This window comes from Ascaphus truei, chromosome 4 (assembly GCF_040206685.1).
Source record: "Ascaphus truei isolate aAscTru1 chromosome 4, aAscTru1.hap1, whole genome shotgun sequence".
Lineage (NCBI taxonomy): Eukaryota > Metazoa > Chordata > Amphibia > Anura > Ascaphidae > Ascaphus > Ascaphus truei.
This window is the reverse complement of record NC_134486.1, coordinates 188,091,831-188,116,980: the sequence shown is the minus strand read 5'-3', so window position 1 is coordinate 188,116,980 and position 25,150 is coordinate 188,091,831. Positions and strand designations below refer to the sequence as shown.

The window sequence follows — 25,150 nt, the reverse complement described above, 5'->3', positions numbered from 1 at the left end:
GTCTATTTATATTTATAGTACAGCAGTATACATTTTTTGTCTATTTCAATTAATCTTACAACTGTATATATAGGATGTATATTTATATTTCTATTACAACAGTATATTTATTTTGTGTATTTATATTTATAGTACAACAGTATATATATTTTGTCTATTTATATTTATAGTACAGCAGTATACATTTTTTGTCTATTTCAATTAATCTTACAACGGTATATATAGGATGTATATTTATATTTCTATTACAACAGTATATTTATTTTGTGTATTTATATTTATAGTACAACAGTATATATTTTTTGTCTATTTATATTTATAGTACAGCAGTATACATTTTTTGTCTATTTATATTTACTGTATATTACAACATTACATTTATATACATTATATATTGCTGCATATTAATAAAACAATATAATTTCTTTACATTGTAGGGAGACAACTGTTCTGGTGGACAAAATAAGTGAGGAGAATGATGAGAGGAGTGCATTAAGGGTTAAAAACACTCTGCAGGAAACGCACAATCTGACTGTATCCAAGACCAGCATAAAGAAGATGAGACGCAGCATTGGATGGAAATATGGACGTGTGAGGTTAGTACTGGACAGTACAGGAGGTAAAAGTGTTGTTTCGCAAACTGTACTGCACTGTGCCGCTAAATTTTTTTATTCCTTGCCATTACAGAGTGTACACCATGATACGGGACGCAAACAAAATCAAAAGAGTGCTCCAGGCCCAGGCATGGATCGACAGCGGGGAGACTTTCCAGGATTGCATCTTCACTGATGAGTCTACTGTGTCGCTGGAGAGATTTGCAAGATTTGCGTTCCACAAAAAAGGCCGCATAACTTTGAAGCCGCGGCCAAAACACCCTGTGAAGCTGCATGTGTGGGGTGCCATCTCTAGGCGTGGACCGGGATGCATTGTCATCTTTGAAGGTAAAATGTATCAAATATAATGTCGTCTAATGCACTGTACTTCACTAGTGTTGCCTTACCGTATGCACTGTACTGTACTATTATGCAGTTTTTTGAGCACTTTTCTTTTCTTGCTATAGGAATCATGAATAAAGCTTTCTTCCAAGACAACATTGTGCCCGAGATTGTGCAATACATCACACGCGACTTCCCCAATGGTCACCGCTTCTACCAGGACAACGATCCCAAGCACGCCGCGTCAACGGCGCATATCCTTTAGCGCGGCATCAACTGGGTGAAGACGCCAGCGGAGTAAGTGCAGTAGACCGTGTCCCATTTTTGTTCCCCACTGTTTTTAGCTCTTAAACCAATTGTCCTTTCTTTCCAATGACAGATCGCCAGACTTCAATCCGATCGAAATGGTCTGGCATCAGCTGAAGGACCATATCCGGAAAGTGGCGAAACCCTCCAAAAAGGACGAGTTCTTGAAAGGCATAATGAGTTTTTGGAACGATGTATTCACCGTGGAACGCTGCAATAAATATATAGACCATATTGCCACTGTGTTGCCCATTGTCATCGCGCGTAATGGGCAAGCATCAGGAAAGTAGTACTGTGCTGTAGTATTGTAAGTACAGTATGATACAGGTAAGTATGGCACAGATTTTTTCTTTCCAGATAGTAAGAGTATACAGTAGTTAGTTTTTTCTTTACAGAGAGAGCAGCATCAGCCATCAGGTTACAGTACATAAAATTTAACAGTAGTCAGAGTATACAGTAGTTCCAGTACAGTATACAGTAGACTAGTTTGACAGTACTACAGTAACTGCCTACTAACTGCTCCATTTTTTTCTTTCCAGAGAATGCTGCACCAGCTACCTACAGTAGTTCTGCCATAATACAGTACAGTACGCACATACAGTACAGTACAGTAACTGCACTAATTTTTTGTTTTCTTGTCGTTTCAGGAAAAAGGGTGGCCTAGGGGGAGGTGGGGGTGCTGTGTCCAGTAAAATCTGCTTGTACAGTCAAATGTACAGTATATAAACAGCAGTAATGATGTACACAAAACCTCTCCTCTCTCAATGAACTACTGTACTGCAGACAGAATGAGGAAAAGATAAAGACTAAAGAAAATATAATTTTACTATACAGTATATAGTATATACAGTATATTATACAGTACATTACAGTACTGTACTGTATATAGTATGAAATAATATTCATATAAATGTGCATTACTCATGTTTCCCCATGTTTTGCAAATGTTTTCCAAATGGTTATCCAATTTCAAGCTGCCAAAAGAACTTAATAAAGACTGCATTATGTATTATTCCTGATTATTTTTATATTTGTATTTTTTGGTTCCCGATAAAATAAAATAAATATTTATTCACTTTCCTGCGAATCATAATCATTGACAGCCACTCCTACAGTGCACCAATGAATAAGAATGTTTTGTAAATTATATTTATATATTTTTATTTTAAAGATATTAAAGAATGTACTGTATTGTATTTAAAACATGTGACTGTAAACCATAGTGACTGACAAATGTTTTCCCACCCTGATGAAATACAGTATCAGTTTACTCTCAATTCTCACAGTGCCCCTAGATGTTAGGAACCCCCTCACTTGATCCCAACAGGGTCCGAGCAGTAATGGTGGCGAGAAAGGGTCACGCCGGCGAGGAGGGTCCTACCATTGAGCGTAATGGCGGAGAAAGCTTTGAACCGGCTAAGTCAGAATGAGCAGAAACCTGGAACCCACAACTCCGGTTCTGTTCAACCTGGAGGGCTCAGATTCGGTGACCATGTAGTCATAGTTGCAGCAGGATTGCATGGCAAATTGCAACCCTCTCAAGGCAACAGAACGGAGTCAGGGAAATGTTAAAATTCAGGTTTCTGCCATTGACTTGCATGGCAGAAAAAAAGCCACTTTGGTAATGTGCTTTTAAACTGTCTTTTGGTATCTCCGGTTCCGGGGGTCGTGCAAGGCTGATATTTTGCCACTATGGCAAGGGTCCACCCGCATGAGGTCCAGGCGAATTTCAAACCGCTCAGACCCACAGAACGGATTATTTTAAATTATATTTATATATTTATATATTTTTATTTTAAAGATATTAAAGAATGTTCTGTATTGTATTTAAAACATGTGACTGTAAACCATAGTGACTGACAAATGTTTTCACACCCTGATGAAATACAATATCAGTTTACTCTCAATTCTCACAGCGCTGTGCACATCAGATTTACATTTCAAATTCGAGAGGGGATTTTCCAAAGTGTTACCGTTCAAACAACAGGCCTCTAAGGGGGCCTCTAAGGGTTGGGGGAGGGGGATGGTGTGATTAGACGCAGGCGTACTGAGTGTTTGTAGCTCGGCTATGGGCGGATTAAGAACACAATGGCAATATGCAGAAGGTTAACGACCCAGTGGAGAGAGGGGGTTGGTAGGATAGGGTGACTCAGCCGATTGACGCTTGGCTAGGGAGGGATTAAAAACTCTGGAGGTGTGTGCCTGAAATAGTTCACAGCACTGTAATTTCAAAAGGCAGTTCATCATAATAATTTGATGAATAAACCCCCAAAGACAACCCCCAAATACAGTACATAAAAAGCAAGTCACTTTAACTCCCTTTGCCCCATGCACCAAAAACAAACAGTACATTTTATATACTGTACAGTATATATATATACTGCATATACTGTATACTGTATTATAAATTAATATTCAGACAGTCTAAACGTCCATTTTTCAGGTATCTCCAGGTTTTACAAATGTTTTGTGGCAGAAGAATTTAATAAAGGCTGCAGTATGTATTCTTGTGTGTTGATGGTTAGAATTGCTGTGCACTTTAAATGTTTCAACATTGTACAGTGTTTGTAAATAAATGTTTTTGTACTGACTCCACCAATAAAAGAACATGTTGAATTGACTCACATTGTTTCCATTTGCTCCTTTGACAGTGTAACAAATGGAGAGGCTTGCTGCACTGTTTTTTTTACTGCCAGAACGCAAAGCCGCAAAATCGGCAACATTGTAAAAAAAGAGCAATGAGCGCGCAATTGGCGTGGGAACTAGGTCAATTGGCGTGGGAACTTCTGTTCTAGGGCACCTAGAAATAAAATTCATTTTGCCCCTAGATGTTAGGAACCCCCTCACTTGACCCCAACAGGGTCCGAGCAGTAATGGCGACGAGAAAGGATCACGCCAGCGAGGAGGATCCTACCATTGCGCGTAATGGCGGAGAAAGCTTTGAACCGGCTAAGTCAGAATGAGCATGTAGTCCTAGTTGCGGCAGGATTGATGGCAAATTGCGACCCTCTCGTGGCAACAGAACGGAGTCAGGGCAATGTTAAAGTTCAGGTTTCTGCCATTGACTTGCATGGCAGAAAAAAAGCCACTTTGGTAATGTGCTTTTAAACTGTCTTTTGGTATCTCCATTTCCGGGGGTCGTGCAAGGCTGATATTTTGCCACTATGGCAAGGGTCCTCCCGCATGAGGTCCAGGCGAATTTCAACCCGCTCAGACCCACAGAACGGATTATTTTACATTATATTCGCGCAATTGGCGTGGTAACTACTTAGGGCCCCGGTCAAGTTCACGGCCAATTGGCGTGGGAACTTCTGTTCTAGGGCAACTAGAAATAAAATTATTTTTGCCCATAGATGTTAGGCACTGTATACCACTGTACAGTATAGTGTAGAAGACACATAATGAAACGATACTGAACATGTAGAATAAATGCATAGTTTTATTTATTCGGGTTTATTACACAGTATACTGTACGGCCGGAAAACATCAGCATACAGTACAATATTATCCATCGAAATCCCCCCATTAGCCGTTTTCTTTTCTGAGGAAAAACAAAAAGAAAAGTTTTAATTTACAATAATGGTCAGACCCCTAAAGAAGTACCCAACCAGCCCCACCAAAATAATACGGCAACAATACAGTACTCACCATAGAATTTCCCATTCAGCTGGCGCCGGCGCCGGTCCACTGCCAGTCCAGCTTTCTTCATCATCCACATCGCTAGTTTGCAGCGGGATTCATTTTGCCCCCAGATGTCAGGAACCCCCTCACTTCACCCCAACAGGGTCTGAGCATGTACAGTACTGTACTTTAAAATAAATTAAATATGCAATTTTACTATTACTGCGCGCGCACGCACAGACTGTGTAGGTTGAACCGCGAAGGTATTAGACTTCAAAGACAACAGCTCGCAAACGCCCCCATGCGTTTTTACACGGCATTGCAGAATTGCAGACAGCGGGAATAAAATGCTTAAATCACGGCGCGAAAATAACGCAATACACTCCGGGCGAAAACTACACAAAACCGCACATCACCGGGATATTCTGAAATTCGCGGAGCTATCCGAGTTAGAATAAAGTTGGTCGCCACTGTACCACAGTTTTATATGGTTTTAGTCATTATATATATAGACATTTTATATTAAATTGATAGTAACATTATGTACTAATAATTGTGTTTTTGTAATTACTTAAAAGTTTGTCTTGTTTAGTATTGTTCATGGACTGTCAGTGTTTTACAATTTTATTAACAGGTGTATCATATAGCACACTGATTGGAATGCTAATTGCGAGGTGCCATTCCCATAGGCTGATATTATTTCCAGGAAGGGTACTTAACTAGTGCCATGGGAACTGTTAGACCAACTCCCTGAGGAAGTATCATTTTGACATGAAACGCGTGGCGGTGAGGTCATAGGCAGCGACAGAGGGCTCGTGACGACGGACTCCAGAAGCTGCGCACGCATACACACCCATGGGGGTTCCGTTGAAGGCATTCGGCTGGCTGATAATTATCACGTAAGCCCCCATTCCCTAAGATCTTTGAATTCAACGAGTGCCTTGGGTTACTGAGGCTTGCCCTCTGGTAGTGTTGTGTGTTGTGTGATTCATTGGATATTATGATCCGGTCTTAATTTTAAGTATGTTGTACATGTATTAGTGTACATATAAATTGTGTTTGGTAGTACATACTGTCTCTGTGTTTTCTCTCAAGCGCCCCTTTTGTTTTGTTTTATTTTATGTGGAATTTGCCCCGCTGATCACAGGAGATTGGGAGCTGTAGGGAGAATCACATAGGCAGTGAGGAGAGGGGAAGTGGAGGACAGCGCACACTAATTCCATTTAAAGCCTTCCAAAAAGGTTGACATTTAAAAATTGTTTAAGCTGTTGCCCCATTTGTGTCTAACAATGAATCCCTTCTCGTTTCCTCCCCTGCTTCCTTTTCCTATACCATCCGCACCACTGACCCTTCTCTTCCCTTCAATCAGTCATCTTTTCTTCTTCACTCATCTGCTGAAAGCACTCCTGCCACCCCCTTCTAAGCTCATAAATATTAATGGTAACTAAAAACAAGATTAATCACTATTGGGTAAGTCCTTGGAATGTTAGTGGAATACACATGCATTACAAGCACAAACATTACAATGACATTTATATTGATGCTCCATTAGTATTACCAGTACTCAGATCTGATATGCATCTAAAAAACATCAACGTCATTAATATTTTAATAAAAATACAAAATATACTGTGACAAGCGCTATACCTACATGTGATTGTGCAGTGCACATATAATAAAATTAAACAGTGCTGTGCACAAATAAAAGCAGCCTGGTGATCTACTGAGGAATATCCCAAAATAAACCTCTACACATGAATACAAATACAAAAATAGACATAAACCTGGCGCATGTGATAAAAATGTGAAGTGATATTAAAGTCCAAAGTTATAGGATATACAGACTGTAAGTCCCAATCCTGAAAGGTCAGCTGATGATAGATGGTTTCAAAATCACAGTTCACAAAATGAAAAGCATACAGTCCTCTTCACGTTGTATGTTCAACCTGCAGATGTGTGACATTAAGCAGAGAAACAGGACATTGCGCAGTATATTTGATTGCCAATGTTACACTTAATTTCTAAGCTCACTAGATTGCCTACTTACTAGAAGTAGATGAAATACATGCAGGGGAGAGAATCTGTGCTTGGAGCCTTCTGTGTCCTGTCGCCTTCGGTAAATCACGAACCCCTCGTGGTATCCTCCGCTACCGTGGATGTTTAGGAAGGTCTCCCTTTCAGGAACGTAGTCTCCTGGATCAGTCTTAGGGTCCCTGCGATCTTTTATTCTCCAGTAGGGATAAAAGAGGGCAAAGGATTGCGCAGAAATAAAAACTTTTATTGGACGCCTACCTAAAACAGTTAAAATACTCACAAAAGTCGGTGAGTGTAAAATCAAAGAAGTGCCCGACCCAGCACACCCAAAGCGCTGCACTCTGTCTCTGAATGTCCGCCTCGGTGCCGCGTGTACCTCGCGAGATTCCGGCGCGGTTCGGATGACGTCACCGTCTCCTCTCAGTGACTAGCAGCTTGAGTGTGGGGGGCAGTACCTCTTAGGCTCCTCCCTACGTGTTTCGTGACGGGGAACGTCACTTCGTCAGGGGATTGACAATCTCCTAAGACTGATCCAGGAGACTACGTTCCTGAAAGGGAGACCTTCCTAAACATCCACGGTAGCGGAGGATACCACGAGGGGTTCGTGATTTACCGAAGGCGACAGCACACAGAAGGCTCCAAGCACAGATTCTCTCCCCTGCATGTATTTCATCTACTTCTAGTAAGTAGGCAATCTAGTGAGCTTAGAAATTAAGTGTAACATTGGCAATCAAATATACTGCGCAATGTCCTGTTTCTCTGCTTAATGTCACACATCTGCAGGTTGAACATACAACGTGAAGAGGACTGTATGCTTTTCATTTTGTGAACTGTGATTTTGAAACCATCTATCATCAGCTGACCTTTCAGGATTGGGACTTACAGTCTGTATATCCTATAACTTTGGTCATTAATATTTTGCGTCAATTATATAAACAAAATGAGCTTTGAATTTGGTATGGGGAGTGCACATAAATCAAGTTTCGATTTATTATGTCAGCAGAACCATTTAAAGAGGTAGTTGGTTGATCACTTTAGGCCTGTATATCTAAACAAAACAAATTTAAAAAAATATCTCGTTTTCTCTTTGTTACAAGAATTACATATTTTATTCAGAGACAGCAATGTGGAAGCAGATGCTTACCATTATATGTTCAAGTAGAGAATCTATTGCAACTATGTTATCAAAGTATGTTCTGGAAAACAAGAAATAAAATAAAAAACATATATTTCATGTTAATAATACAGGGCTATCTCAAACGTTTTCTGTATTTAACTTTTATTGCATTTTACTAGCTTTTACTTTTTACTATGAACAACACTTTAAAGAATGTCCTTAACTGTAGTAGTTTAATTGGTTGTGTGTCTTCCCCTGGATGTTATGAACTTTTATTTACTGTACATTAACACACTATTTGTCTGTCTATGACTGCTACTGTCCCATTGACTCTGGGTGTACTTAAAGACATTGGGGTTTATTCTACAGTAGTAGCTTCGATAACAAACTCATCGAGGATTTTGAGCAGCTATCATAACATTTTGCTAGGTAGCTATTCAGAAAGCTTCGAAGAGTTGGTTAAATCATGCGGGGAAAGCATTTTGTCACGATTTCTGGCTATTGGCCAAACACATCGTGAAGGAGCTAACGAGACGCCCAAACTCACATTTTTTATATAATCATGCTATTCGAGTAATCTCATTGGGGCTCTGGAATTGCGATTTTATCAAAGATTTTTCTCGCAAGCAAAAGCTGACGAGAAGGGATGTGAGTGAAGGAGTTAGGAAATAAAATGCATTTTTCCTGCATCGGATTGATTTTGGGGGTCTTCGGAGTTGATACACATTAATACCAGCACCGGAGACTCCCGGAATCAATCCCATAACAGGAAAAATGCATTTACAGGCAGCTTCATTACCTTAGCAGCTAACCCTTAAAGCAATAAAGGGGTTATCTACCCTGCCATATTTATTGTGGGGAGATGGGGTGGGTGAAGGTGGTATTTGGCCAATGGTGAGTGTTTAGGCCTTGCAGGGGGGGTTGCGGGAGGAGTTAACCCCCTTCATTACCTTAGTAATTAATACCACTAAGGTATTGAAGGGTTTAACCCCTCCGCTACCTACCCGGTAGGTATAAACACCCACCACGGCCCAAATATCACCTTCACCCATCCCCGCTACCCACAACAAACATAAAAACAAAATACAAACACAATACTAAACAATACACCCATTCATTGCCAGTATGGTTACCTATGCCCTCAATGGTAGCAAAGATAAGCCCAATGGCAAGGAATCAGCACCCTCTTTACCCCCAACAACCCTCCTCAACACATACAGTACAGTAATGGGAAAAATTAAGGTTCTCCAGATCTGGATAATAGTTCATTTGCCCATTCAAAATAAAACATTAGCCAGCAGCATTAAGTAAATAAAAGTTGCGCTTACCCCTGCCAGGATGAAGGCTGTCCTCATCACCATCCTCCGCATCCATGTCCACCATTGGCAGGAACACAACAGTAAAAAATGGCCCCTAACCCATTAATCACCGTAGCGGTTAATAACCGCTAAAGTAATTAAGGGATTAACCCCCCTCCCACGCTACCCAACCGGGCAGTCTAACCACCCACCCTGGGGCAATTATCTCCACCTCTACCCATTGATTGGCACCAACTCTGCGATCGCCTGTAAGCTGTGCAGGGAGAGGCGGCTCTCTCTGTGCAGCTCAGATTGCAAGAAACTCGCAGGGGGAGAATTTAGAAAAAATCCCAGATTACGTATCTGCTACGCTGAACGGTTTTTGCATTTTCCCGCCACATGGTTTGAGAGAAGTTCAGATTATTTTTGAATATCGTGATAACTCAACTGAAAAACCATTCAGCGAGAACATGCCAAACATTGCAATGTATCAGCAAACTCATCAAACCTACTAGAATAGACCCCATTGTGTATAATAGAACAATTACGCTATACATGAAGGAGACTCTTGATATCAACATAACACGGAACTCTACTATGCTTTTCTGTGCCCTTGTATGCTACTGTGGAAGTAGACCACTTATAGATACAATTTACCTGTTGTGGCAAGTGTTGATATTTGGATTTATTACCTGTTCAAGACTATGCTTCATAGAGTAAGTACTGTATACAACAAACTCACATATTGAATGGGTTGCATTCCACATATTGAATGGTTCCTTACATTAAAGCAAGGGATGGTCTGTAGTAGCTGATTTATAGTACTGTAGGTTGTGGGAATGTCTATTGGCACAATTATTCTCTGCAGATTAATAGCCGATAATAACATAATTGAATGCACTTGATCTAATTCAAGCAGAATTGTAAATATACAGTTACTGTTGGTCCGGAAATAATTGGACACTGATACAAGATTTTTTTATTTCGGCTGTGTAATAAATTCAAGTTACAGGTAAATAATGAATATGGGCTTAAAGTGCAGTCTATCAGCTTTAATTAGAGGGTATTCACATCCAAATTGGAGGAAGGGTTTAGGAATTACATCTCTTTAACATGTAGCCCTCTCTTTTTCAAGGGACCAAAAGTAATTGGACAATTGACTCAAAAGCTGTTTTACGAACAGGTGTGGGCTATTCCTTCGTTATTTCGTCATCAATTAAGCAGGTAAAAGGTCTGGAGTTGATTCCAATGGCACTGGGTCACTAGTTTTTATTGATGATGTGACAGAAGAGAGAAGCAGCCGGATGAATTCTGAAGTGTATAGGGATATATTGTTTGCTCAGATTCAGCCAAATTCAGCGAAGTTGGACGGCGCTTAACTTTACAGATGGACAATGACCCAAAACATACTACCAAAGCAACCAGGAGTTTTTTAAGGCAAAGAAGTGGAATATTCTGCAATGGCCGAGTAAATCACATTATCTCAACCCGATCGAGCAGGCATTTCACTTGCTGAAGACAAAACTTAAGGCAGAAAGACCCACGAACAAACAACAACTAAAGACAGCTGCAGTAAAGGCCTGTCAAAGCATCACAAAGGAGGAAACCCAGCGTTTGGTGATGTCCATGTGTTCCAGACTTCATGCAGCCATTGCCTGCAAAGGATTCTCGACAAAGTATTAAAAATGAACATTTTATTTATGATTGTGTTAATTTGTCCAATTACATTTGAGCCCCTGAAATAAGGGGACTGTGTAAGAAAATGGTTGCAATTCCTAAACGTTTCATACAATATTTTTGATCAACCCCTTGAATTAAAGCTGCAAGTCTGCACTTATATTGCATCTCAGTTGTTTTATTTCAAATCCATTGTGGTGGTGTACAGAGCCAAAATTATGAAAATGGTGTCAGTGTCCAAATATTTCCGGACCTAACTGTACATGTCCTGTATCTGTGTCACCTCATTATCTGTTAAATATACCTGAACTAGGGTAAATTTTAGCAGACGATTCCTAACGGGAAAAATGGAGCACAGCAAGTGAAGGAAGGGGGGCTAGACACCGATGAATAAAAGTCCTTTAATCCATGGTAGACATCATGGCATTGGATAAGTAAAAACTCTTGCGCGTTTCGGGCCATCGCCCTTTTTCAAAGAGAATATTTTACAGACTGCGTCTGCAGCAGTTGATATAGGAGTTCCCCCGCCTCCAGCTGATCAATGACGTGTATAACTCCTGGCGCGAAATCGTCAGAGTACAATCCGATTGGCTCAAGCCCTGAACCAATGGGATGAAAGAACTGGTAATTACACGCTCGAGTAGGGGGGGGCATCATACATCAGATGCGCAGCAAGTGTATGCTGTGATACAACAGCACCCACGAAAAGAAATAATTAAATATTAAAACCAAACATATTAAAAACAATCTTATAAACTGATCTGGTAAGGAAGAGGATATCAATAAATCATAATACATGCCAATATGAATAATGTTATAACCCAAGATACACGTTTGTACAGATAACGGAGAGAAATTGTAAACTGTACATTCCCATAGCCCATACTGCACCGACACACTTTATTCGAGCAAATACCCAGTATGTACCTGGCAGATACCTGGAATGCGCCGCTCCTCACCTCTGACAAGCCCCGTTGCGTTTGCCTTCCCAGCCTGGGTTCATGCCTGGCTGATGGGCGGCTGATCTGTTAAATGATAATGATTAGGATTTAATAGGCTGCAATGCTTTGCGTGTCTACCAGATGGCATAAATTCATGAATTGTAATGCAGTATATATATATATACTGTGCAGTATTGCAGCCAGCGGGAATAAAATGCTTCAATCCCTGCCTGGAAAATACCTCAATGCACTCGGGCAGAAAACAGTCACAAACCTCAATACACCCGGGTATACCCGAATTCGTGGGACTAGCCGAGCTCGAATAAAGTGTGTCGCCAGTGTATGGCAAAATTCTATTCAATAAAACGAACTTTGTACATCAATGGCAATATGTCTATAATATTTTATCTTAGGGTTTGATCACAGACAAGTATATACATGAAAAAATGAAGAAATGAAAAAATATATACAGAGGCATATCATACACTGATCAATATTATGGGAGGAAAATAAAGGGGTAAAAGGAAAGAAGGGGGCGGAAGGGGGGAGGGGAAGGAAAAGTGGATCTTTGGGAGATGGTGTATCTAGGTATGTGGATTTTTTTCTACAGCCGTTGGTTAAAAAACTTCCCTCTTGAGGGATTCTTTTGATTTACTCAAAGGCATTAGGGAAATCACATGGTGTCACTCCTTTATATGGGTCACACTAGATGTGACCTCACTTTATACTATCATTGAACATTCTATGGGTATTAAAGCAGTTAGTCACTTTCGTAATTTATCTAATCTTCACTTGGCACAAATCACTTTTATTTTGGATTGCGTTATGTTCTTATTGCAACATAATTATTTCACTTTTAATGATCAATATTTTTTACAGACACAGGGCACTGCTATGGGCACATCATTCGCACCCTCATACGCTAATTCATTTATGGGTTTCTGGGAGACTTTTTCGGTGACACTAATCCTTACAGAAAACACATTAAATTTTATCGTCGCTACATTGACGACTTGGTGTGGGGATTCACAGACATTTTTATTATTTCTTGAATATATAAATTCCAATGACTGTAATCTCAAATTTACATATACAATTCATGATCATCATATTGATTATTTAGATCTGCATCTGTATGTGGATACTAATCTTCATATACAAACAGACATATATAGAAAGGAGAACTCTCGCAACTCCCTACTGAGAGCCAATAGTGCACACCCGAGACCACTGCTAAATGATATCCCCAAAAGTCAATTTTTACGACTAAGAAGGGTTTGCTCGACTGATGAATCCTTTAATATTCAAGCAGAAAATCTGAAAATGAGATTTAAAGCTCGTGGATACTCGGACAGTATTCTGGAAGGTGCACTTCATAATGTTAAAAAGCTAAAAAGGGCAGATCTCTTGGATAGATGCAGAATGAATAAATCAAATGAACAAACTAATAAGAATCATGAGAAGGAGATGCCTCTCTTCATTACGACGTACTCAAAACAAGCCGGCATCATTAGATCCATTCTGAACAAACACTGGGAGGTACTTAGATTAGATAAGGACCTGGATAAATACACCAAATTGAGCCCCAAAATAGTGTATAGAAAAGCAAAGACACTAGGTACCTATCTCTCGCCGAGTATGTATAGAACCAAAAATACTACCATAAGTAGAGTTCCTAATGGGTTCTATAAATGTGGATCCTGTAAATTTTACAAACATGCTCTACCTATTAAATCAATAAAAAGTATACACACTGGCCAAAAATATAGGATTAATTCCTTTTTGACCTGTAATACAAAATATGTGGTGTACATTTTAAGGTGTGCATGTGGTTGTAGTTACATTGGAAGAACCATTAGACCTCCGAAAATAAGAATCAGTGAGCATATCAGAACCATTAAGAACAAGGATGATAAATTTCCAGTCGCTAGATATTTTAACCACTGTTCAATGGGTTCAATAGACCGACTTACATTTAGTGCCATTGAACACATAGCAAACCATCCGAGAGGAGGAGATAGAGAATCTCTTCTTAATTGTCGTGAAATGCAATGGATTTATACCCTTGGGACTTTGATGCCCAAGGGTATGAATATTGACTGGGAATTAAAGCATTTCCTTAAATGAATATGAAATGATATGTAACGTTATAAAATCAGTATATAACTAGATTGATATTACATGAGCATGACAATTGTTTTATGACTGTTTATATTATCTTATGATTGTGATGGGGTCTTTGCATTTATCTTCATTTCTACCTTCTTTTTCATTTCTTTGTGAAGTTCCTTTTTCCCTTCCACTTATCCTTCCCCTCCCCCTTTCCCCCCCCCCCCCGAACCCTCCTGTCCCCCTTCCCCCCCTTCCCTCCCCCTTCCCCCCTCCCCGCCCCTCCCCTCCCCATCCCCCCCTTCTTTCCTTTTACCCCTTTATTTTCCTCCCATAATATTGATCAGTGGATGATATGCCTCTGTATATATTTTTTCATTTCTTCATTTTTTCATGTATATACTTGTCTATGATCAAACCCTAAGATAAAATATTATAGACATATTGCCATTGATATACAAAGGTAGTTTTATTGAATAGAATTTTGCCATATGGGCTATGAGAATGTACATTTTACAATTTCTCTCCGTTATCTGTACAAACGTGTATCTTGGGTTATTACTTTATTCATATTGGCATGTATTATGATTTATTGATATCCCCTTCCTTACCATATCAGTTTATAAGATTGCTTTTAACATGTTTATATGTTTGGTTTTAATATTTAATTATTTCTTCTCGTGGGTGCTGTTGTATCACAGCATACACTTGCTGCGCATCTGATGTATGACGCCCCCCCCTACTCGAGCGTGTAATTACCAGTTCTTTCATCCCATTGGTTCAGGGCTTGAGCCAATCGGATTGTACTCTGACGATTTCGCGCCAGGAGTTATATATGTCATTGATCAGCTGGAGGCGGGGGAACTCCTATATCAGCTGCTGCAGACGCAGTCTGTAAAAAATTCTCTTTGTAAAAAGGGCGACGGCCCGAAACGCGTAAGAGTTTTTACTTATCCCATGCCATGATGTCTACCATGGATTAAAGGACTTTTATTCATCGGTGTCTAGCCCCCCTTCCTTCACTTGCTGTGCTCCGTTTTTCCCGTGAGGAATCGTCTGCAGTAATAATATTCACGTGACGCACGCTTCAGGAATCGCCTTACAGAAATTCTCAATCGTGAGTACCCCAGTCCGTTCACTACGGGCTGAGTGTCATACATTATTAGTGTCTTTCTCCAGGGGGACGTGTCATACTGTGTTACTGGGAGGTCAGAGATGTATTACTGACCTTTACCTAACTACACAGGTTCCCCACATGTTAGGAGACAAATAGTGAGACACGGATCATATATGTCAAGAGAGTGGTGTTTTCCCTTTTTCCTTTATTCATTGGTTATATACTAGAATAAATTATATGTATCTAGTGACACCCCACAGCTGAGCACGGAATTTAGGAACCCTGTTTCCTAGTACTTGCTGATGTTCTCATTATATCCGTTTGCTTGTTGTTTTGGGAGATCTTTCATTCTATGAACTGTTTCAAATCAATTTTTGGGGGCTAGAAAATACCGCTTTGATTATCTACATTTTATTGGGAACATCTGGCCATATTCTGAAATGGATGAGGTAATAGAGGAGGACATTATTGTGGAACATACAGAAACAGATACCACATATGTACAAAACTGTGCAGATAACAAAGGGCGCAAAAGAAGAGCCGCACATGTATTTGAGAATACAACTTCCAACATCTGTGAGGATGAAACTGATTTGAACCTATATTTCCTGAAATTAAAAAAGGCATTGTCTTTAAATGTCCGTCTATGGTGGGACATCACAACTTTGGACAATTACCTAGTTGTTAAAAGAATACCCAGAGGGCTTTGCATCAAAAAAACACCTTCCTTTGGTTTCCCCTCAAAAGAATTTGAAAAAGAATGGATTAATATTCTAAACGAATGCTTAGAAAAACTTATTGATCTTATCATTAAGACTAAAATTCAGGAAAGGAATATAGTGAAGAAAACTATTAAAGATCTACAATGCAATGTAAAAACATATAGGGATATGGACAATTTCAACACCTTGGACAAAAATCCTTCCAAATCTATAAATGACATCGAAGAAACAATTATGACAAAGAAACAGACAAAATTTGACAGAGATAGGATTGACTATGAGAAGAATCAAATCTATGTTTGGCAAAAACCACCTCCATTGAGGATGAACTACCAGCAAGACCACACACAGAAAAAAGACACTTATAGGAGACCACCATATCCTAGGAAGTCGACGCCGAAAAAATCAATATTGAAGAAAAGAACATCAGGAACTTCAAGTACGTCCGATGTCTCAGATTTGGAGAACTGTACATCAGCTGTCTCCTTTACTACAGATGAAGAAACGGACAGATACAGTGATCGTACAGACCCAGAAGACCGGTACAGAAAAGATCCTCCACGTTATCAAGAGGCAGCGTCAACATCGTATGATCTACGGGATCTTAGGGAGTCAAAAAACTCCCAAAAAGGACGCGGCGCTCGCCCAAAAGAAGGGCCAATCAAGAAAAGGAAAATGGATCATTGATCGTGGAGAACAATGTAGTGAATATCTCGGGGATTGACTTGACGGAGGGGGAATTGAATATTCTCAACAAGGGTCTTAATTTTGCTATCCAAGACAATTTTGATCTGTTTAATACAGTGATAGACCTACAAAACTACATTCGAAAATTGTCACTGAAGAAGTTCTTCCACTCTAGGCAGCCTGCCGTGGGAGTTGCTCCTCCGTTGGATGCCCCAGACGGTTTTGGTCTGGGTCCTCTGGCGGGTGAGCTCGCCGACGACAGGCTGTCTTTTAGAGAATATACTGCAATACAGGATATGGAAGATTTATATGCTGAACAAGATAATACTGATATGCAAAATATAGGGGTTTCAGAACAATTTTTATTTCTGACGAATACAAAACATACATCTTTTAAGAACAAATCCATATTTTGTCCGGCCTTCTCCAAGGGTCCTCACTTAGAGACTTATGAGAGACTAGTGGAAAGAGATCTGCAACTTTTGGCTAGGGGCTATAATTTCTCAACCTCTGAATACAATAATTTGTCAAAGGAAGAATATCAACACCTTGCTACTTTGAAGAAAAGGTGTGATATAGTAATAAAAAATGCTGACAGGGGGAGCGGTAGTGGTCTTGAGTTCTGAGATGTACCACACTGAGGCCCTAAGACAGCTTAATAACATTGAGGTATATTGCAAACTCACTACTGATCCTACACAAATGTATCTTAAAGAGATTGGGAAACTTATAGATCTAGCTAGGGAGTTGCATATTCTATCCAAGCAGGAAGCAGATTTTCTTTTTAATCCTTTTCCCACGATACCTATTTTTCACCATCCCCCAAAGATTCATAAGTCACTTATATGCCCTCCAGGCAGACCGATCATTTCCAGCATTGGATCTTTGGGAGATGGTGTATCTAGGTATGTGGATTTTTTTCTACAGCCGTTGGTTAAAAAACTTCCCTCTTGAGGGATTCTTTTGATTTACTCACAGACATTAGGGAAATCACATGGTGTCACTCCTTTATATGGGTCACACTAGATGTGACCTCACTTTATACTATCATTGAACATTCTATGGGTATTAAAGCAGTTAGTCACTTTCTTAATTTATCTAATCTTCACTTGGCACAAATCACTTTTATTTTGGATTGCGTTATGTTCTTATTGCAACATAATTATTTCACTTTTAATGATCAATATTTTTTACAGACACAGGGCACGGCTATGGGCACATCATTCGCACCCTCATACGCTAATTTATTTATGGGTTTCTGGGAGACTTATCACATTTTCGGTGACACTAATCCTTACAGAAAACACATTAAATTTTATCGTCGCTACATTGACGACTTACTTCTGATTTGGTGTGGGGATTCACAGATACTTTTATTATTTCTTGAATATATAAATTCCAATGACTGTAATCTCAAATTTACATATACAATTCATGATCATCATATTGATTATTTAGATCTGCATCTGTATGTGGATACTAATCTTCATATACAAACAGACATATATAGAAAGGAGAACTCTCGCAACTCCCTACTGAGAGCCAATAGTGCACACCTGAGACCACTGCTAAATGGTATCCCCAAAAGTAATTTTTACGACTAAGAAGGATTTGCTCGACTGATGAATCCTTTAATATTCAAGCAGAAAATCTCAAAATTAGATTTAAAGCTCGTGGATACTCGGACAGTGTTCTGAAGGTGCAGCCTTTGCTCTTAAGCAGAAATGCTTTTAAGTAGAAATCTTTAAAGTAGTATGGAAGTTTAAAAAGGGAAGTTCAGAAAGAAGTGGAAAAAGTGGACACAATCTACTGCTTCTGATTCCTGCATTTGAACTACGCTGGAAAGGAGGTTATCATCCCACACTGCACATCTCAACACATTACTATTGCTGTGATGCCACCTTTACTTTTTATATTTACTGTAACCTCACTTATTTTCAAATTATGCACTTCCTTCCACCAGCCTCATCATGTCTCTAACTCTATTCATATTTCGCCATCTCTCCTTACTTCACCACTTCTCAGTTCACATGAACTCCTCTCTTACCTGCGCCCTCTGTCACCACACAGTTTTGCCGCCTGCACTAAAACACACCCCTACAAATCATCCTCACACATTCTCTTTCTGTCCATGCTTCTCCTCCTTGCTTCTGGGGATATCTCTCCCAATCCTGGTCCCTGCCTTATTTCTACTTGCTCTCGTCCTCGCCTTCCACATGCAACTTCTACTCCTTCTGGTGTAAACCCCTCCAACCTCATACCCATCCCCTGCCACCCTCCCTCCTCTCTCCCTTTCTCCTGTGCCCTTTGGAATGCTCGCTCCCTCTCTAACAAGTTCCTCTCTGTGCATGACATCTTTCTCTCTCACTCCCTGCTTCTCTTTGCTATAACTGAGACCTGGTTCACTCAGTCTGACTCTGCTCTGGAAGCTGCCCTCTCCTATGGTGGCCTTTCCTTCTCCCACACTCCACGCCCTGGTGGCAGGGGTGGAGGCGTGGGGCTCCTGCTCTCCTCTCTCTGCCGTTACAGAACAGTTTCTATTCCCCCCTCTCTTGCTTTTCCCTCCTTCGAGGCTCACACAGTCCAGATCTTCTCTCCTCTCCCGGTCCATGTGGCGGTCATCTATCGCCCACCTTCCTCTACTCATCCCCCTTCTGCCTTTCTCTCTCACTTTGAATCCTGGCTCTCTTTATTTCTCTCATCAGACTCCCCTGTTCTTCTCCTTGGGGACTTCAATTGCCACATTGATGACCCCTCTCTCCCTTGGGCTTCCCGCTTTCTTTCTCTAACCTCTTCTTTGGCCTTCAACGGTGGACTGCAGCCAGCACCCACAAGGATGGCCACTACTTAGACCTGGTTTTCACTAAGAACTTCTCTCTCTCCGATTTCTCCATTTCCCCTTTTCCTCTCTCCGACCATCACCTCATCTCATTTTCTCTCTCTCGCTTCTCTCCATCTCCATCTCCATCTCGCCCTCGTTTTTGCAGAAACCTGCGCTCTATTAACCTACCAGCTCTTGATTCCACTTTACGCTCCTCCCTCTCCTCTCTCAGTTCTGCTTCAGACCCTGACAACCTGGTCAGGAACTACAACTCTGCCTTATCTTCCTCTCTTGATCTTCATGCCCCACTTTCTCTCTGCCGTCCTCGCCCTTCTAACCCCAGACCCTGGCTAAACTCCCACACACGCATGCTGCGTTCCTCCACTCATTCCTCTGAACGCCTCTGGAGGAAATCTCATACGCTCGCAGACTTCATTCACTACAAATTTATGCTATCCTGTTTCAACTCTGCCCTCTTTCAGGCTAAACAAACCTACTTTTAATCACTAATCAACACACACCGTCTCTTTTCTGTCTTTGACTCTCTACCACCCTCAGCTGCCTCCTCTTCTTCCTCCATCTCACCTCAGGACTTTGCTGACTTTTTTAAGAAAAAGGTGGAGTCCATACGGCAGAACATCCCATCTGTTGCCTCCTCCCATCCCACAATGCTTCCCAACTCTCCTCCTGTCTTTCTTGACTCTTTTTCTGCTATCTCAGAGGAGGATGTATCACTGCTGATCTCCTCTTCTCCCTCTACCACTTGCCCTCTTGATCCCATTCCCTCCCATCTCCTAAAACCTCTTGCTCCTTCTATAATCCCTATGCTCACACAGATCTTTAATTCTTCCCTCTACTCTGGTACCTTTCCTTCATCCTTCAAGCATGCAACCGTTATACCATTACTCAAAAACAGCAAGCTTGACCCTACCTGTCCTTCTAACTATCGACCTGTCTCCCTCCTGCCTTTTGCCTCCAAACTCCTTGAACGTCTTGTATTCTCTCGATTGCTACACTTTCTCAACACCTATTCTGTACTAGACCCTCTACAATCTGGCTTCCGCACTGCTCACTCTACTGAAACAGCCCTCACTAAAATAACTGACGACCTCCACGCTGCCAAAGACAGAGGTCATTACACTCTGCTCATATTACTCGACCTCTCTGCAGCATTCGACACCGTGGACCACCCTCTTCTCCTTCACATTCTCCATACTCTTGGTATTCGGAACAAAGCTTTATCCTGGATCTCCTCTTACCTCTCCCATCGTACCTTCAGTGTCTCTTTTGCTAACACCTCCTCCTCCTCTATTGATCTCTCTGTGGGGGTACCCCAGGGCTCTGTCCTGGGACCCCTTCTCTTTTCTCTCTACACACTCTCTCTAGGTGACCTAATCACATCTTTTGGGTTTAAATATCACCTCTATGCTGACGACACACAAATTTACCTTTCAACCCCTGACCTTACACCTGCTATACAGACCAAAGTTTCTGAATGCCTCTCTGGAATATCATCCTGGATGGCCATCCGCCGACTGAAACTTACACTGGCGACACACTTTATTGCAGTGTGGCCAGTACCGCAAGCCGGGAGATTTCCCGGCTTGCAAGTGGCAGCCCCTCGGCGTGCCGCGCATCTCTGATGCGCGGTCACGCGTCATCGGGTGCCTGCGCCCCCTGCACGCGCGTCCAGGGCTCCCCGAGGGAGCCCTGGTGTCCCGCGATCGCGGGACGGCGGCAGGGGGTTCCGGGGCACCCGGCGGACCCGGCAGCGGTAGGGAGAGCGCCCCGATCGGAGGGCGCTCTTCCGCTGCTTCGGCGCGCGCCCGTCACCCTCCGGCGTGCGCCAGGATACTGCTGCGACCAAGAACGGGCAAATGCTCGAATAAACTTGGCCGCAGCAGTAACATGGCAAAAACAGAGCTCCTTATACTACCTCCCAAACCTGGCCCTACTACATCCTTCCACATTGCTATTGGAAATACGATCATTCACCCAGTAGCCCAAGCACGCTGCCTAGGGGTCACACTTGATTCCTCTCTCTCATTCTCCTCTCATATTCAAAACGTTTCTAAAACTTGTCGCTTTTTCCTCCGCAATATCACAAAGATACGCCCTTTCCTCTGTTACTCAACTGCCAAAACTCTGACTCAGGCCCTCATTCTCTCACGTCTCGATTACTGCAACCTCCTGCTGTCCGGCCTTCCTACCTCTCACCTGTCTCCCCTACAATCTATCCTAAACACTGCTGCCAGAATCACTCTACTCTTTCCTAAATCTGTCTCAGCGTCTCCCCTGCTGAAATCCCTCTCCTGGCTTCCGATTAAATCGCGTATCTCACACTCAATTCTACTGCTCAATTTTTTTATTTTTTTTTAAACTTATTTTTTATTTGTTTTTTTTGTTTTGTTAAGAAAAGTGGGGAGTGGGATACAAAACACAAAAAGGGGAACATGTTACTTGCGAGTCACATACAGTTGTATCATGTGGATAACACATTCAATGGGGAGACAATAATGACATCACTAGCAGCCATGCTTTTAAGCAGATATGCTTTTAAGTATATATGTTTCAAGTATTTATGAAGTTTAAAAAGGAAGTTCAAAAAGAAGTGGAAAAGTGGACATCACCTACTGCTTCTGATTCCTGCTTTTGATCTACGTTGGAAAAGAGGATATCATCTATCTAAGACTGCACATCTCAACACTTAACTATTGCTGTGATGCCGCCTTTATTTTTTATATTTGCTGCAACCGCACTTATTTTCAAATTATGCACTTCCTTCCACCAGTCTCCTTATGTCTCTAACTCTATTCATATATCTCCATCTCTTCTTTCTTCCCCACTTCTCAGTTCACATGAACTCCTTTCTTACCTGCGTCCTCTGTCACCACACAGCTATACCTCCTGCACTAAAACACACCCCTACAAATCATCCTCACACATCCTCTTTCTATCCATGCTTCTCCTCCTTGCTTCTGGGGATATCTCTCCCAATCCTGGTCCCTGCCTTATTTCTACTTGCTCTCGTCCTCGCCTCCCACATACAACTTCTACTCCTTCTGGTGTTAACCCCTCCAACCTCATACCCATCCCCTGCCACCCTCCCTCCTCTCTCCCTTTCTCCTGTGCCCTTTGGAATGCTCGCTCCCTCTCTAACAAGTTCCTCTCTGTGCATGACTTCTTTCTCTTTCACTCCCTGCTTCTCTTTGCTATAACTGAGACCTGGCTCACTCAGTCTGACTCTGCTCTGGAAGCTGCCCTCTCTTATGGTGGCCTTTCCTTCTCCCACACTCCGCGCCTTGATGGCAGGGGTGGAGGTGTGGGGCTCCTGCTCTCCTCTCTCTGCCGTTACCGAACTATTCCTATTCCCCCCTCTCTTGCCTTTCCCTCCTTTGAGGTTCACACTGTCCAGATCTTCTCTCCTCTCCCTGTTCATGTGGCGGTCATGTATCGCCCACCTACCTCTACTCATCCCCCTTCTGCCTTTCTCTCTCACTTTGAATCCTGGCTCTCTTTCTTCCTCTCCTCAGACTCCCCTGTTCTTCTCCTTGGGGACTTCAATTGCCACATTGATGACCCCTCTCTCCCTTGGGCTTCCCGCTTTCTTTCTCTAACCTCTTCTTTTGGCCTTCAACAGTGGACTGCAGCCAGCACCCACAAGGATGGCCACTACTTAGACCTGGTTTTCACTAAAAACTTCTCTCTCTCTGATTTCTCCATTTCCCCTTTTCCTCTCTCTGACCATCACCTCATCTCATTCTCTCTATCTCGCTTCTCAACTTCTCCACCTCCATCTACACCCCGGTTCTGCAGAAACCTGCGCTCTATTCACTTACCTGACTTTGAGTCCACGTTACACTCCTCCCTCTCCTCTCTCAGATCTGCTACAGACCCTGACAAACTGGTCAGGAACTACAACTCTGCCTTGTCCTCCTCTCTTGATCTACATGCCCCGCTTTCTCTCTGCCGCACTCGCCCTTTTAACCCTAGACCCTGGTTAAATTCCCACACGCGCATGCTGCGTTCCTCCACTCGTTCCTCTGAACGCCTCTGGAGGAAATCTCATACTCTCGCAGACTTCCTTCACTACAAATTTATGCTATCCTGTTTCAACTCTGCCCTCTCGCAAGCTAAACAAGCCTACTTTTCTTCACTAATCAACATGCACAAGTCTAACCCACGCCGACTGTTCTCTGTCTTTGATACTCTACTCAAACCACCCTCCGCTGCCTCTCCTTCCTCCATCTCCGCTCAGGACTTTGCTGACTATTTTAAGGAAAAGGTGGAATCCATACGTCAGAACATCCCCTCTGTTTCTTCCTCCCATCCTACACCTCTTCCTAACTCTCCTCCTGCCTTCCTTGACTCTTTTTCCACTGTCTCAGAGGAGGATGTGTCGCTGTTGATCGCCTCTTCTCCCTCTACCACTTGCCCTCTTGACCCCATTCCCTCCCATCTCCTAAAACCTCTTGCTCCTACTATAATCCCTACGCTCACGCACATTTTTAACTCCTCCCTCTGCTCTGGAACCTTTCCATCCTCCTTCAAACATGCAACAGTCATACCATTACTCAAAAACAGCAAGCTTGACCCTACCTGTCTTTCTAACTATCGGCCTGTCTCCCTCCTGCCTTTTGCCTCTAAACTCCTTGAACGTCTTGTATTCGCTCGCTTGCTCCATTTTCTCAACACCTATTCTCTCCTAGACCCTCTACAATCTGGCTTCCGTACTGCTCACTCCACGGAAACAGCCCTCACTAAAATAACTGACGACCTCCATGCTGCCAAAGACAGAGGTCATTACACTCTGCTCATATTACTCGACCTCTCTGCAGCATTTGACACCATGGACCACCCTCTTCTCCTTCACATTCTCCATACTCTTGGCATTCGGAACAAAGCTCTATCCTGGATCTCATCCTACCTCTCCCATCGTACTTTCAGTGTCTCTTCTGCTAATACCTCCTCCTCCTCTATTGATCTCTCTGTGGGGGTACCCCAGGGCTCTGTCCTGGGACCTCTTCTCTTTTCTCTGTATACACTCTCTCTAGGTGACCTAATAACATCTTTTGGGTTTAATTATCACCTCTATGCTGACGACACACAAATATATTTCTCAACACCCGACCTTACACCTGCTGTACAAACCAAAGTTTCTGAATGTCTCTCTGCTATATCATCCTGGATGGCCCTCCGCCGCCTTAAACTCAACATGGCTAAAACAGAGCTCCTCATACTTCCTCCCAAACCTGGCCCTACTACCTCCTTCCACATTACTGTTGGAACTACGATCATTCACCCAGTAGCCCAAGCACGCTGCCTTGGGGTCACACTCGACTCCTCTCTCACATTTGCCCCTCACATTCAAAACATTTCTAAAACCTGTCGCTTTTTCCTCCGCAATATAACAAAGATACGCCCTTTCCTCTGTTGCTCGACTGCTAAAACTCTGACTCAGGCCCTCATTCTCTCCCGTCTTGATTACTGTAACCTCCTGCTGTCCGGCCTTCCTGCCTCTCACCTGTCTCCCCTACAATCTATCCTTAACGCTGCTGCCAGAATCACTCTACTCTTTCCTAGATCTGTCTCAGCATCTCCCCTCATGAAATCCCTCTCCTGGCTTCCGATCAAATCCCGCATCTCACACTCCATTCTTCTCCTCACTTTTAAAGCTTTACACTCTTCTGCCCCTCCTTACATCTCAGCCCTAATTTCTCGTTATGCACCATCCAGACTCTTGCGTTCTTCTCAAGGATGTCTTC

The 25,150-nt window shown here is 42.1% G+C and overlaps 1 protein-coding gene across 6 annotated transcripts in view; it reads right to left on the bottom strand.

The window, feature by feature from the left end:
• Positions 1 to 25,150, bottom strand: part of PDE10A (phosphodiesterase 10A) — a 938,782-nt gene that overhangs the window by 312,984 nt on the left and 600,648 nt on the right. For all 6 annotated transcript variants that reach the window (XM_075596713.1, XM_075596710.1, XM_075596711.1 and 3 more), the window contains one exon: positions 8,041 to 8,092. In XM_075596713.1, coding sequence (XP_075452828.1) covers positions 8,041 to 8,092 — 52 coding nt within the window. The remainder of the gene's footprint in view (positions 1 to 8,040; positions 8,093 to 25,150) is intronic.